General features: G+C 41.9%; 1 protein-coding gene across 2 annotated transcripts in view; it reads right to left on the bottom strand.

Moving 5' to 3' along the window:
- The window catches only part of LRP2 (LDL receptor related protein 2), a 199830-nt gene that overhangs the window by 106498 nt on the left and 78400 nt on the right, over window positions 1-14932 (bottom strand). For both annotated transcript variants that reach the window (XM_040441900.1, XM_040441901.1), the window contains exons 10-16: window positions 14106-14234; window positions 12977-13146; window positions 8855-9078; window positions 8193-8399; window positions 7673-7875; window positions 7080-7220; window positions 4592-4795 (exon numbers count right to left, since the gene is read on the bottom strand). In XM_040441900.1, coding sequence (XP_040297834.1) covers window positions 4592-4795; window positions 7080-7220; window positions 7673-7875; window positions 8193-8399; window positions 8855-9078; window positions 12977-13146; window positions 14106-14234 — 1278 coding nt within the window. The remainder of the gene's footprint in view (window positions 1-4591; window positions 4796-7079; window positions 7221-7672; window positions 7876-8192; window positions 8400-8854; window positions 9079-12976; window positions 13147-14105; window positions 14235-14932) is intronic.

Raw genomic sequence — 14932 nt, 5'->3', positions numbered from 1 at the left:
CGCAACCTCTCTCCTGCTAGTTTGCTACTACGTATGAGCGCAGGTAAGAGGTATCGGCTGTATAACTGAAGCTCACAGCAAAATGTGTAACGCTAATCTGAAAACTTGTGCCAAATTCTTTGTGAACATGTTTTGCTTTTTCAACTATTCCTAATCAGAGGCCCTGGTACGGAGTAATAAGACTGCCATGCTGAAACAGCGTGCCTCCTCGAAGACAGGCATATTGTGCAAAGCAAAATACCCCTCATGAACTGGCACGGGCCTGTACTGAGGAGCCCCCGCAGACATTCCACAGGCTGCACCGGCAGCTTTATCTTAAACGTCTTGTTGGACATTGATATGTTTATCGGGTTAAAAGGATGATTTGACCAATGATTCCTAATTCTTATAAGAACTTACAAATAACAAGGAGATATCAGCCACGGGACTGAACACACTGCATGGTATCAATCAACCCCTCATACCTTAATATAGTGTAAAGCTAAAAAACTGGCTGTATAGTTTTGTATAATTTACTTAAAGGGGCAGGTGCATTATTTTATGTGCACGGAGGCTCAGTGGTTAAGCACTGGTGCTGTGCATCGCTGGGGTCCTGAGTTTGAATCCAACCAAGGACAACATCTGCATGGAGTTTGTATGTTCTCCCCGTGTTTGTGTGGCTTTCCTCCGGGTTCTCCGGTTTCCTCTCACACCCCACAGACATAGTGATAGTGAACTTAGATTGTGAGCCCCATTGGAGACAGCGTGATGCTAATGTCTGTAAAGCGCTGCGGAATATATCAGCGCTATGTAAGTGCGTAAAATAAATAAAATGTATTTAAAGATTCTTAGTGGAGGAATATATTAAAAAAGCTGTGTAATTACCATGGAATAGAATACATGGATCCTGGTTAGTGCCTTCTAAATCTGGCAGACATAATAACTATGCGTGTTCAGGGCCAAGGGAGCCATGACTATAGATCCTGATGTCTCCCAAAAAATGTCCCAGTCAGGAAATTTCTTAAAAGAATTTTCCTTATTTCTACAAATGATGCCGGGATTGGTGACAGTCCTAAATTTACTGTGATGTCATGTAGATGCAATGCATATGTCTAGTATTTTAATCCTTCTTTCTTTTCCACTCACTATTTGCCATCTATATTCTTTGTGTGCAGAGTGGTCCCTGGGTCCAAATGCAACTCTTACCTCTACGTCCCCTATAGTTATACCCATGTCTGTGTGTTTATAACTGGTGGGGCCTATATTTCGTTACGGAGAGCACCTTAATCGACATGAGGAGTCTTATAGGCCAGGCAATTCTCCTCTGGAATTCTTGGAAAAGGGATGCAAATGAGCTCTTAGCAAGCTCTTCTTCTGATGCCACCAGATGTATGGTAGCTTTAAATAGGCCTTGAGACTTGACTTGGATAATAATTAAGCCATCTCATCTGCAGACAGCTGTTTTGGAGTCACTCTCCATAAGAAGATATAGCACCCCCTAAATCCTGACCTAGGCCTCTCACCCAGATAAGCCAGTATCCTCTGCTCTGCACTGATGAGGGGCAATCACTTCCTACACCCTTACAATTTTCCTGTTACTCGGCCTTTACTGGGTCCATATCTCACATAGACTTGGCTTTTGTCAGTAGGGAGTTACTACCTTTTATTCAGAGCAGTGGTTATCTACCCAGGGGTATCTTGGATCATGCACCCCTACTCTTGATCCTGTCTCAGCCACTAGTTCCCCCTACTAGGTGGTGGCAATTAAACCCGATGTGGCTATTAGAGTGATAATGAGGGTTCCTCTAACCCTCTAGTGGAGTGGCATGCATTTAAAACAGTAATGAAGGGAACGTCAATTCATGCCATAGCAACTCATAGATCTGAATTGCGGATAACTCGGGCGAACCTGGCGCCTGCTGTCCTTCATAAAGGGCAGGCGCTTCTAAGCAATCCGAGTCGTGAGAATCAGAGCAGCATCCGTTTCAATTACAACTCACTGATTATAATTTTAGCGCAGAAGCAAAACAATAGAGCTTTGGCATATTTTGCTCGATCAAAGTCTCCACAAACTGTGGCTGCAAGTATTGGTACTGATCAGGGAGCCAGGGTTGTTGAACCTAGAGATGTGTGGCACTAGTGTGCTTCCTATTATTCAGACTTATATGCTTCTAAGATTACTTTTATACAGGCAGATATAGCCCGCTTTCTAGATGGGATTGCACTCCCTACTCTTGCACGTGAAGATAGTCAGGTCCGGGTGGCTTTTCGGCAGACTGGTATAAGCGCCACCCTAAGGCTCATAGTGTTCGGCTTTAGAAACTGTTTGAATATGCTTTTGAACATCGTTATTTGCCTCCATCTATTTCTGAGGCGGCGACTGTAGTGATTCACAAGCCATGGAAGCCTCAGAACCAGTGCAGCTCATATAGACCTACCTTGCTTTTGAATCTTTGAAAACTAGCGAAAGTACTTGCATTGTGGTTAAGGGATGAGATACTGTCAATAGTGGGGGTGGATCAGTCTGGTTTTATGCCGAATACTGATAAAAACTTAAGGTGTTTATATTCTAACCTTCAGATTAAGCATGATAATATGGAAATGAGGGTCGTAGCCTCTTTAGATAACTAAAAGGCCTTCCATTCTGTGGAGTGGGATTTTATATGGGCCACACTCAACTGGATGGGGTTTTCCCAGAAATTTCTTCGCTGGCTGCAATTACTCTATCAATCTCCGGTAGCTCGGGTTAAAGTTAATGGTTATGTTTCAGATCCTTTTTTCCAGGCAGGTATGTCCCCTATACTCCTTGCTTTTTGCACTAATGTTAAAGCCATTGTCCATACGTATTTCTACTAAGTCAGATGACATGTTGGTGCATTTGGTAGACCCGGGAGACTCCTTAAATGCTTTAGTAAGTACAGTAGACAAATTTGGCAGTTTCTCGGGTTTTGGTGTAAACTGGAGTAAATCAAGTCTCTGCTTGATTAATGATTTTGATGCATATTTCCCAACACTCTAAACTTCAGGTTGTGGATCAGTTTAAAGGGAACCTGTCACCAGGATTTTGTGTATAGAGCTGAGGACATGGGTTGCTAGATGGCCGCTAGCACGTCCGCAATACCCAGTCCCCATAGCTCTGTGTGCTTTTATTGTGTAAAAAAAACGATTTGATACATATGCAAATTAACCAGAGATGAGTCCTGTCCCTGACTCATCTCACATACAGGACTCATCTCAGGTTAATTTGCATATGAGTGGATATGAGTGGATGCGAGTAATACGGCAGTGGAGTTGTAAGCTGCTCTAGTCGGCTCTTTTGAATCATTTACAAGTTTAGGGTATAGGGAAGGGGCCTGTCCGATGGGTCATTATACTTCCACCATGGCTGCTACGGTGGCTGTATGGGTCGTGTGGGTAGATACTCATTTGGTTACGGAAGATGGGGAAACATGGTCGCCATATATTCCATTATGGCGCAATAGTAGCTTGCAGAACTTTTGAATTTTGGCTTCAGAGGGGGCTGCAATACCTTACTCAGCTGTATGAGCAGGGTGTTTTCAGGTCCTTTACTAGTCTGAAGCAGGAATTTAACTTGACCCAGCATAGTCTTTATAGGTATTTCCAACTTCGAGACGTCTGCATCGCTCGTTTCGGCAAGGGTCCTCTGGGGTTGGAATGTGGTCCCACTGAGTCAGTGGTTAGGAGGGTTCGATTATATAAAACAGTTTTGACCTTTTATGCGACACAAATGGCTAAGTCTCCTCTTGACAAATCTTTTGACAAATGGAAGCAGGATATTGATGATTTGGAGGCAGCTCATATGAAAGAGCCAAGCTCTACTTGGCGGTCCACAGTTGTCAATGCCAGAGACCATCTCATACAAATGAAGTGGCTGCACAGGGTTTATTATACCCCCGGTAGGTTATTTAAAATGAATAAATTACTTAACCCTCATGATGTGGACATGATAATGGTTATTTATTTCATATGGCGTGGCAGTGCCCGGTTATGCAAACTTTCTGGACCGAGATACATACTTATATAAATACAAGGATTGGTTTGCCAGCCATTTCCTCGCCTATGACAAAAATATTGGGCCTGGCGAATGAGGTAATTCCCACTAACTATGGTATAAAAATAAAATTATACCATCTTCCTATGTTTTATGCCAGGAAAACCATTCTTCTTAATTGGAAGACCCCCAAAACACCTACTAAGCTACACTGGATACAACTGATCAACTCAGATCTGACACTATATAAACTAGTGTATGAACATAGAGGGACCCCTGATCGCTTCCTTATAATATAGGATCCTTGGATAAGCACCCAAACCGTCATACCTTAAATACTCATGTCCTTTATTTTTGAGTGAGTAAATGGTGTGTGTTTGTGTGCTGGGTATTTACTACGTCTATTATGTTCACTACCAGTCATGTTTTTATCAGTTGCTTTATGCTTTGATATTTGAGATAGACATCTACTATTGTAGCTTAATTTTTGCTGTCTGGATAGTGATGGTTATGTTGTGGTAGAATGTCTGTACGTTTTTCTGTAGTTTGTTGTATTCGTAAAATTTTAATAAAAAATAACCTGTTCAAAAAAAAACTTACCTGTACCATCTACTTTTTGCTTGTAGATCATGTCTTTTACAGTGTCGGAATAAAATATGCTGTTATCTTGAGCATCAAAATCGATTCCAACAAAATAGGAGGGGACCCCAGTGATGGGAATGATGACGTCTTCCTGGGTGGAGAGGTTAAATGGAATCCCTCGGACAGCAAGTTGTGAGGAGAAAAGCAGAAACTTTTGCACACCTGCAGATAGATAGGACAGCTTAGACTCAATACTAAACTATACATTGGGAGGGGAAATCTTTTTTAAATTCTTTTTAGTACTATTTTCTACTTAAGATATACACATCTTATACACATAGATTTATCCATACTTAAAGGGGTTGTCCCACAAAAAATATTCTACAGTTTTAAAACCAGCTCCTCAACCTGAATACTTTTGTAATTGCATGTAATTAGAAATTTAGCATAGCCACTGAGTTATTCAATAAAATGTATCAGTATGGCGCCACCTGCTATTAGTTCTTTTTCTTATTCCTTTGTCCTGCTCACCGAGATGGCCGCACATGCTCAGTTCCATCCATCAACTGCCTCCTGAGTTGTGCTCAGGACACACCCCCTTGCCTGCAGCAGACAAAACACTCCCCTTGAGCTGTCAGTCTGATATAAATCTAGCTGAGCAACTGGAGCAATAAATGGGGAGATCTCTGGATCCATGTGAGGTACAGGGCTGGTTCTAGCTTTGATAGAAAGAGGATATCATGTACTATATGATGTCTGATTTTCATTTTTTACATTATTCATGGGACAACCCTTTTAATTGGCTCTGAGGGCCATAGATATAACCTGAAGCTTCTGGACCCCAATGCAAAGTCTATAACAGGGTCCACACCTACAAAGGGTTTTTCACACTCTTCAGGCACGGGGTGACTGCTTCTACTGCACCCCTATAGCTCTGCCTTGGCTGGAAGCAGTAGTTTCACATCAGCTAGGGTTAAATATTCAATACTTCTGATATAAGAACAACAAAAACATTATTTTGCAAGCATGAGGGTTTTTTTTGTAAAAAACCTATTACAACAGTCAGTAACTGCGCGCTTTGAAATGCATGTGTATGTGTGCAAAATAAAGAAATTTGAATGATCCCTTTCACTGTATCAAAGCCTGACCTTGTGAGAAAAGAACTATAGTGTCTAAAAAAATACAAAGACACATTGAGCTGCAGTGTGGGAATGATAAAACATACCGCAACCTAGAGGCCGCCATACCCTCATATAGCTAATCCTTCTTTACTCTTAGTGGACATAGCTGGGTGATCAGATCCAGTGATTTACAGAATCACTAAAAGCACATCCTACCTAAACAAATTATATGAAGGTTCCCTCAAATCTATGATCACACACAGAGCAGCATGAGCTCAGTGCAAATACCCCCTAGAGACATGACGTATACCCTCTGGGGTCCACTTACTACAAGGTGAGAACCTAGGCCCTGGACCAGATCTTATGAAACTGCAAAGTAGACCTCACTGTTGAGGCACCTAAACTTGTTGGTGAGGTTCCACTCGTCAAGAAGCTTTGATACATGTGACAATATGCTGATTTAGCAACCACTGATGAGTACCAGGCATCACTATGTTCTTGCTAGTAAGGCCCTAGTAGAAATTGTGACTCCCTGCTCCAGATAACACTTGAAGTTATCACTTTGCTTAAAGGGGTTATGCCGTGATTAATGTAAAACATGAATATCAGACATCTCATCTCTTTCTAACAAAGCCCTGTCCCTCACACACATCCAGAGATCTCCCCATTCGTTGCACCAATTGCTCTGCTACATTTATTTCAAGCTGCCAGTGCAGGGTGTGTGTCCTTTCTCAGGCGGTGCATTCTTTTTCAGGGGGTGGCGTGTATCCTTTCTGCTGCAGCTCTCTACCTGTAACTGTCACAACTGTCAGTAGATACAGCTGGAGGAAGTTGAAGGATGGAACGGAGTATGCACGACCACCTCATTTGGTGGACGTGCACATTAGTCTACTTTCACACTCGCGTTTGGTGCGGATCCGTCATGGATCTGCACAGACGGATCCGTTCAGATAATACAAACGTCTGCATCCGTTCAGAACGCATCCGTTTGTATCATCTTGAACATAGCCAAGGCGGACCAGTCTTGAAGACCATTGAAAGTCAATGGAGGACGGAACAGTTTTCTATTGTGCCAGATTGTGTCATAGAAAAACGGATCCGTCCCCATTGACTTACACTGTGTGTCAGAACGAGTCCATTTGGCTCAGTTTCGTCAGACGGACACCAAAATGCTGCAAGCGTAATGGAGACGGAACGGAGGCAAACTGATGCATTCCGAGCGGATCCTTTTCCATTCAGAATGCATTAGAATGCAAACTGATCCGTTTTGGACCGCTTGTGAGAGCCCTGAACGGATATCACAAATGGAAAGCCAAAACGCCAGTGTGAAAGTAGCCTTACTATCCTTAGAGTATCTTTTTAAGTGTTACAGTGAATTTTCTTACCAACACAACGGCGTCCATCTTGATGTAAATCAAACCCAACTCGACAGCGGCATCTATACCCAAGGCCATCATTGTCAGTTCTGTGACTGAGGACGCATATCTGCTCACACCCTCCATTATTGATTCCACAAGGGTTTCGCACTAGACAAACAACATTATTATTATTGAATGGATATTATGAATTTAAAGCTTGCCTTACCGTTATGATGTCATTTACAAAATGGCTGCCTTTGTTGTTACTTTGGTGTATATGTAAAAGGACTTCCACTATAGAGTTTTTGACTTATGCAATAAAATATGAGTCTTCTCTATGGGGAACTATTATAAAGGAATGTAGAACATATCTAGAAAGGATTGAAATATCTAATTTTCTAAGGCTGAAGTTTGTTCCCAGCAGAAGTTAGATTAGATGATAGATAAATAAATACCCATTTATTTCCCACTTGCTTTGGAAATGCTAATATGTATTTAGTCCTGCCAATAGAGCGAATTTGAATTAGACAGACCAGACAGACAGATAGATAGATGATGGATAGATGATAGATAGATAGATAGATAGATAGATAGATAGATAGATAGATAGTCTGTCTTACCATATGGCTGGCGAGCAGAATGATAAACGGTGACTCCATAAGGTCTTGATGAAGAAGTAAAGACAGCTTGAGTTGTGATGTCTGAGAATTTGTTGGCCTTCATCACAGCGAGTTTTGTCCAGTCGGTAAAATACACAAAATGCTCGAAGATACTAATTCCATAAGGATGTGGAACAATATTCCCTCCATGTACTATTGTTTTCCTGTAACAAATTGCACATATTTCAAAAGTAATACGCGTTTCTCAAATGTAATTTTTTAACCTAACCCGAGTGCATTGTGGCTTTAGTGGTTGGTAAATTAACCTTCTAATCCCTGGGGGCCCAGACCACTCTCAGTTTGAAAATGGTGCACAATCCATTTTGTGGTCCTGTCCATAGGACAAGCTAACAAAAGAAAACTATTATGAGATTTTAGCTGACTACGATTCGAATGACTATATAATTACTCATTTCAAGTAGGGTAGTAGCACAGAGTGAGTAAAAGGAAGTAGTTCTTATTGCACATATAGGAGACGTACCTTTGCAGACCATCATAGGTCACAGTTTCAATGTAGTCGTAGCGGCTATCCACCCAGTACACCCTCTTAGACACAATATCCAGGGTGATACCAGCTGGCCAGCCCAGTTTGGTTTTAATTAAATCATGACGACTTGTGCCATCCATAAATGCTCTTTCCAGCTTGGGATCTCCAGATACACTGTCCCAATCAGAGAAGAATAAGTACCTGTGGATGAAATAAAACAATTGTTCTCCTAGTCTGCACAATTTGTTAACAGTCATGACATCAGTTTGTTCTCCAGAGCTGTTCTTCATGATAGTAAATTACTATCATAATCATCTCTCTGCACCTACTTAGATCAGTAAACTGGAGGTATGAATGACTGCATAGCTCACAACTAGCAAGGCATTAGGTTTCCAATGACCAAGTACAGGAACAGTCGATAAATAGCTATAAAATTTGGCAATGCATGCATTTTTTTATGAAAATGTCTTATTAGTGCACCCCAAGGCACATTACTAGAAAACATGTGGAAATTAAATTGGCGTCCAATTGTAGAAGATGGTCAAATAGGGAGTCAAGAGCCACCAAGAAGCTGTTTTTTGGGGGTGCAAAACTAAAAAGTTCCTGTTTGTTTTCCTAGACCAATAAAATGTGCAAATTATAATATTAATACTTACCCGATTGTTGGATCAACTGCTATTCCCCTTGGGTTGCCCAAATCTTCTGCTATTAATGTTATCCGATTCTGCCCATCAAGGTCTACCATGTCAATCCTGTTGACACTTGTTTCAACCACATAAAGCTTATTGCCAATCCAGTCGACTGCTAAGTTTTCAGGGGAGTCAACAGAAACGTTAAGGACTTGTCGTACATTTGAGCCATCTATGTCCGCAGAAAAAACCTAATAGAAGAATATTTCATAAATCACTTAAATTATTATTTTTTATATAAATAAAAGGCAAGAAAATAAATATTGCAGAAAGGATATGGGTGATCCGCTGTTGGCCAATTAAGACCATAAGTGGGCTGTCTTTTTGCAAATAACATGGCACCTAGCAGTGGTCAGTGGATACAGTAACATCCACTTTCAAGTTTCAGTAATATTTTATGAGGTTGGTAGAGTTATACCACCTATTAATTGGCTTACTTTGCACCAAAAATTTGCCCTAAAATGTTGCTGTAATTTTGTGCACATTGTTGAATCTTAAGCCATAACCTTTCCAACAAACCACACCCTACTAAGCCATGCCTTTTGGAGAACAAGGTGAAAAATGAGGTCTAAAAACATAACAAATGTGGTGCACGTTAGATTTTTGGCACAAATTGCACTAGAATTCCAGCGCTTCTTGATTAGTAAATCAGCCTATAAATTTAATTATAAAATTCTGCTTGCCTGAAGCCACCACTAGGTGGAGCTTAAGCGTTGACCAGGGGCGGACTGGGAAGTGGCCCTAGGAAAAAAACTAAAAGTAACCCCATGTTGTAGGTGGGTCCAAGTTGACGGAAGGCAGGACAACACAAGTAGGCAGGGTCTACAATACCATAGTGCAAAATACTCTCCGAGCAGACCCAAATACCACAAGGCAGCACAATATGTTGCCCCAAAAGCCATCCCTTTGTGGTGGACATCAATAGCTGCCATCTTATGTCCTTCTCCTCCAGTTGTCTCTGATTAAGATATGGAGCAGGGGGCCTCGAGGATGAGATGCAGCCACAGTAGGTGAATTCAGTATGGAATGTGCGGTCGTTGGCTGGTTACATGAGTACCTGATTCTCACAGCATTAATTACCACTGAGAGCTTATTATGTGCCCAGCCAGTGGCAGAGAGAAGGTCTTGGGCAGCCCCCTGGGCATTGGCTCACCGGGAAAGTTCCCTGTAGAGTTTATGACCAGTGCACCCCTGGAGTTGTCTACATACTGGGTGGAATTTGTTAAACTGGCATAAAAAGTCACAACTTTTTATACAAGCCCCATTTTGCACACAAATTTGCCCCTATGCCAAACTCACCACTTTTCTAAACAGTAGGCAGGACCTATGCAACAATGCTTTCTCCAGAAATCCACCCAGAAACTGCCCTGGAGCACGGACCTCCCAAGATGTTGTGGGTCACTATTGACAAAAGTCGTTTTGTACTACGTCACACTTTACATAGAGATTATTACTTAAAGGTTCACTAACTTTAAAAAAATGTTTTTTGATATATCATAGAGACATATCAAAAGTTTAGATCGATGGGGGTCTGAGTGCTGAGATCCCCAATCAATCCCTAGAACTAGGCGCATAGTGTGCTCTCTCTCATCGCTGCTGAGGACGAAATCAAAATGGGCCCCTGACTTCTATGGAGCCTGTCTCGTACAGCAAGGAGAGGGAGTGTGCTACCAAAAAATTTAAAAGTTAGTGACCCTTTAAGAAGCTCTCCATGTTCAGCACATGGTATTGCAGGTCTTGCTGGGCCCGATCGTTATGCTTTCCTAACCAGGCTGAAAACAATGACCTGCTTCAGTGGCTTCTCTATGAAGAGATCCATTACAGCATAAACACAAATATGCAGGAAAAATATGTGATTTTTATCATTCAAGAAAAAAGGCACTTTTTACATTTACCGCATCAGGTTTCCAAAACTGACTAATAAAAGATTGACTCATTTTGAAAGAATGTCCTCTATTAGGTATTTTAACTCCATTAAAAATAAATGGGAATTTGCACAAGATGTCCACATAATAGAAGGCTTTGTTTAATCCATATCGAGTAATACAAGCATGAAACCTTCATTAAAATATTTGTAAGATTATTTTATATAAAAAAAATGTAAACTTTTTTTAAAATATCTTATTCTTATTGATTAAGGGGAATGTCCAGTTGTATGTCAACAAAGATTAATCATGGTATAGAAAAGTTGCGGTATTTTCTCTGTCCAAAATTTCGTAACACTTGCCGGAATACCTGATCCGGAAAAACGGATTCGGCTTTGCGGTCTGCGCATGCGCAGACCTTTAAAAATTTGAAAAAGATAAAAACCGGATCCGTTTTTCCGGATAATAACCGGAGAGACAGATCCAGTATTGCAATGCATTTGTGAGACGGATCCGCATCAGGATTCATCTACAAATGGTATCCGTTTGCATACAGATTGCCGGATCCGGCAGGCAGTTCCGGCGACGGACCTGCCTGCGGGAATCCAGCAACGCAAGTGTGAAAGTACCCTAAATCGACTTAGAGGCATGACTTGGATAATAAATATAGCTGCCTTTCATCTGGCGGCATTAGAGGAAGAGCTTGCTAAGAGATCATTTGCATCCTTTCTTCCCAGAATTCCAGAGGAGCGTTGCCTGACCTATAAGACTCCTCACGCTGATTAAGGCGCTCTCCATAAGGAGAAATAGTATGCCCCATATACAGAAACTGAAAATCCGCACAAACCATGACCTGCCTGCAGCTGTGTGTGTGACTAGCATCCAGTAAGCAATCAAAAAAGCAATCCTCTGTAAACTAAACAGCTTGGATTCCAGCTTGATACATCTTGTCTACACTGATATACTTTGTGACATCTTGTCTTGTCCCTTGTAACATTACATCGGCACAGGAGAGATACAGCATGTGTGCTACCGACGTATTTCGCTCACAGATTATCTAGACCTCATACATTTATGGTAAACTCTCAGGACTAGATCTGTAAGGGTTTTTAGTGTTTGGATATAAACAAAAATGGTTTTCATTCAAGGACAGCAAACTAACGATGCTTGCAGCGTTATTCTGTCCACGATGGGGACGCAACCAAACGGAACGGAATGCATTTTGGTGCATCCTTTTCGTTCAGTTCAGTTTTATCCCCATTGACAATGAATGGGGACAAAACTGAAGCGTTTTCTTCCGCTATTAAGTGTGACGGACTGAACCGTCACTGGGGCTGCTGAAGAGGCATGAGGGCTAGCCTCCTTCCTACAGACTATGGACCCAGAACTATGGAAACCCCCCCCCCCCCCCCCCCCAGTCTCTTGGGGTTACAAGAAACTATTAATTCTGATTTATGTGTGGAGTATTATAGGCCATGTTATGTTTTATTAGTTCGGTAGAGGAATCTACTGACCACCAACCCCCCTGGCTCAATATAGTGATTACGTTATCCCATTGTGTTGATTGATTGTATCACATGTGTGTGTTTTCTGCCTGTAACTGCATGTGATTGGTTTATGCAACAAACTGTCTCAGTCTTTCACAAGGTCCCCCATGGGAGTGTCCCTTGCTGGAAGACCCGCATGAAAGGCTGACATGTTGCCCCATTAGAGTGTCCTGTTCTACCCTTCATGAAGTCTGGGCTCATGTTAGGGGGATTGGATAGCTACACTCTGGGGATTGCTATAATCATTATACTCTCCAGAGTATAATCCCTAGCTCTTGTAAGAGCTATTCAGGTTCCTGCATCGCTCTCTGAAGGAAGAGAGGTGCCCCCACTGGAACCTGGAAGCCTTGTCGTAGGTCCAGGGTGGGTAGAAGACGACGAGATCCCAACCAAGCTATGGCGGTTCGTGGGGTCGGCAGTGCTTGCTGTGTCAAGCGGAGTGCTTGGAGCCCTTGGGAAGCACTAGGAGCATCCATCAACGGAGATACCCAGTCGGGGTGCTAGGAGATCCGTTACATTGAGATCTTATGACGGCTCTCAATAGCGGAAATGAAAACGCTAGTGTGAAAGTAGCCACAAAATCCTTAAAAATAAAAAAAGTTGCAAAAATGTTCATGATATATCAATGTACCCTTACTTGTATAAAATCTGAACACCCCTTTAACACATGGAAATACCTTGTCCTGCACAGTGTCCGTCCAATAGACTTGTCGAAGCTGAAAATGGAAATCCACCCCCACGGCTATTCCACGATTCTGTGAACGCACTAATGTGCGATAGCTATTGCCATGAATGTCGCCGATCAGCAGATCTCGTCCATTGGAGAAGATCAACCATGGAGGTCCAGCTGGAAAAGAAGCAGAACCTTGTAGTACAGGGATCAGCAACCTCCGGCATTCCATCTGTTCTGAAACTACAACTCCCAGAATGCCCTATTCACATCTATGGGAGTTGGAAGAACAGGTGAGCATGTTGCATGCTGGGAGTGGTAGTTTCACAGCAGCTCGTGTGCCAAAGGTTGCTGATCTCCGTTGTAGTGTAACTTCTGGTACTTCAGTGATTGGCATTACCCTGGCAAATACCCCTTGCTGGATTTCAAGCTGCCATGTCCTTTGTCCCCCCAGAAGATCAGAGGTGTCTTAAGATAGAGCCAGAGAATATGGACCAAATAGTGCCAAGCTTATGAACAGTTTGCATGTGGCATATTGTTTGGCACAGCTTACTAGACATGTTAGACAGTCTTCTGTGCCACATCATGACCGGGATGCCTGTACACTAGTAATTTGATCGAAAAATGGAGCATGCCTTTGATAATTTGAATTGTTTTACTGCTCTCCTTAAGGCTGTATTACACAGCCCGATGTGCAGACGACTGTTGGGAGGGAAGCGTTCCCTCCTGTCAATCGCCTGCTCGCCAGCGGAGGAGACCTCTGCTATTACATGCAGCCATCTCCTCCACAGCATTGGGAGGAGCGATCACTATGCCATCGCTCGTCCTCATGCTGTACAGTGGTTTGCCGGCGGCAGATTGTTATTAGACACCACGATCTGCTGCCTGCAAACGATAATTTTTAAACATGTCAAAAGATTTGGATTGCCCAATGATTGAGTATTTGCTTTTTCATCGGGCAGTCGTGGCAGTATTACACTGCCAGATGATCGCCAAAAAATCGGGCAGTGTGGCTTTAGTCTCCCTCTTTTCTTGCCCCTTTTCAGAATTGTCATGGGAGGATTACCAAATACTCCAATTTTTTTTTAGCATTTTGAATAGAATCCCGTAAGTGAATCTTCTGAATCTCTACGTACTGGAGGTGTTGGCTCTACAGTGCTTGTTATGTTCCAAGACGTATCCATTAACACAGCTGCAGCGATGACTGCCCATACGATCTTCACAGAGCTGATCACATATGCCCCAGATTTGACAATCGTTAAAATCTAAAGTACAGGAAATGGAAAAAGAATACAAAAATAAATGTAGGAATGCGTACCTGGGTTTAATCTATTATCAGTGTACCGTATCTCACTGTCTATCTTAGGCTACACTCACACAACTGCTTTAAGAACAATGGAAGTCTATGGGATTATTCACAGCCAGTAAATAATAGCCATCAAAAAATAGGGCATGTCCTATGTTGTCCGTTTTCACTGACCGACAGCCCCTATACAATTGTAGAGGACCGTTTTTAATGGCCTTACTCATTCTCATTATCTCGTCAATTTCTTTTCTATCTATCTATATCATATCTGTCTAGTTATCTATACAGTGAAATCCATCTTTCTCCATTATTCGATACTGAAGGAGAGTCAGGAGACCCCCATCAAACCCCTAAAATAGATCGGTTTGGCTTACATTTATCTAATGTGAATGGCTACCTTTACTATCTATCTATCTATCTAAAATCTGTCTAGCTACTTATGCAGTCTGTGCCAGCTCACATTAAAGGTTCTTTCCTTCATCCTTCTTTCCCTCCATCCTTCCTTCTATTTATATTCTATCTACAATATATCTATCTAACATCTATCTTCTATCAATCTTTCTTTCTATCTATTTAGCTATCTATTCATCCATCTATCTAATATGCATCTATTATCTACCTAACATCTATCTTCTATCACTCTAATATCTTTCTTTC

The sequence above is a fragment of the Bufo bufo genome, chromosome 7 (assembly GCF_905171765.1).
Source record: "Bufo bufo chromosome 7, aBufBuf1.1, whole genome shotgun sequence".
NCBI classification, from domain to species: domain Eukaryota; kingdom Metazoa; phylum Chordata; class Amphibia; order Anura; family Bufonidae; genus Bufo; species Bufo bufo.
Note: the sequence above shows the minus strand (reverse complement) of the source record. Positions and strands in the feature narration are given on the sequence as shown.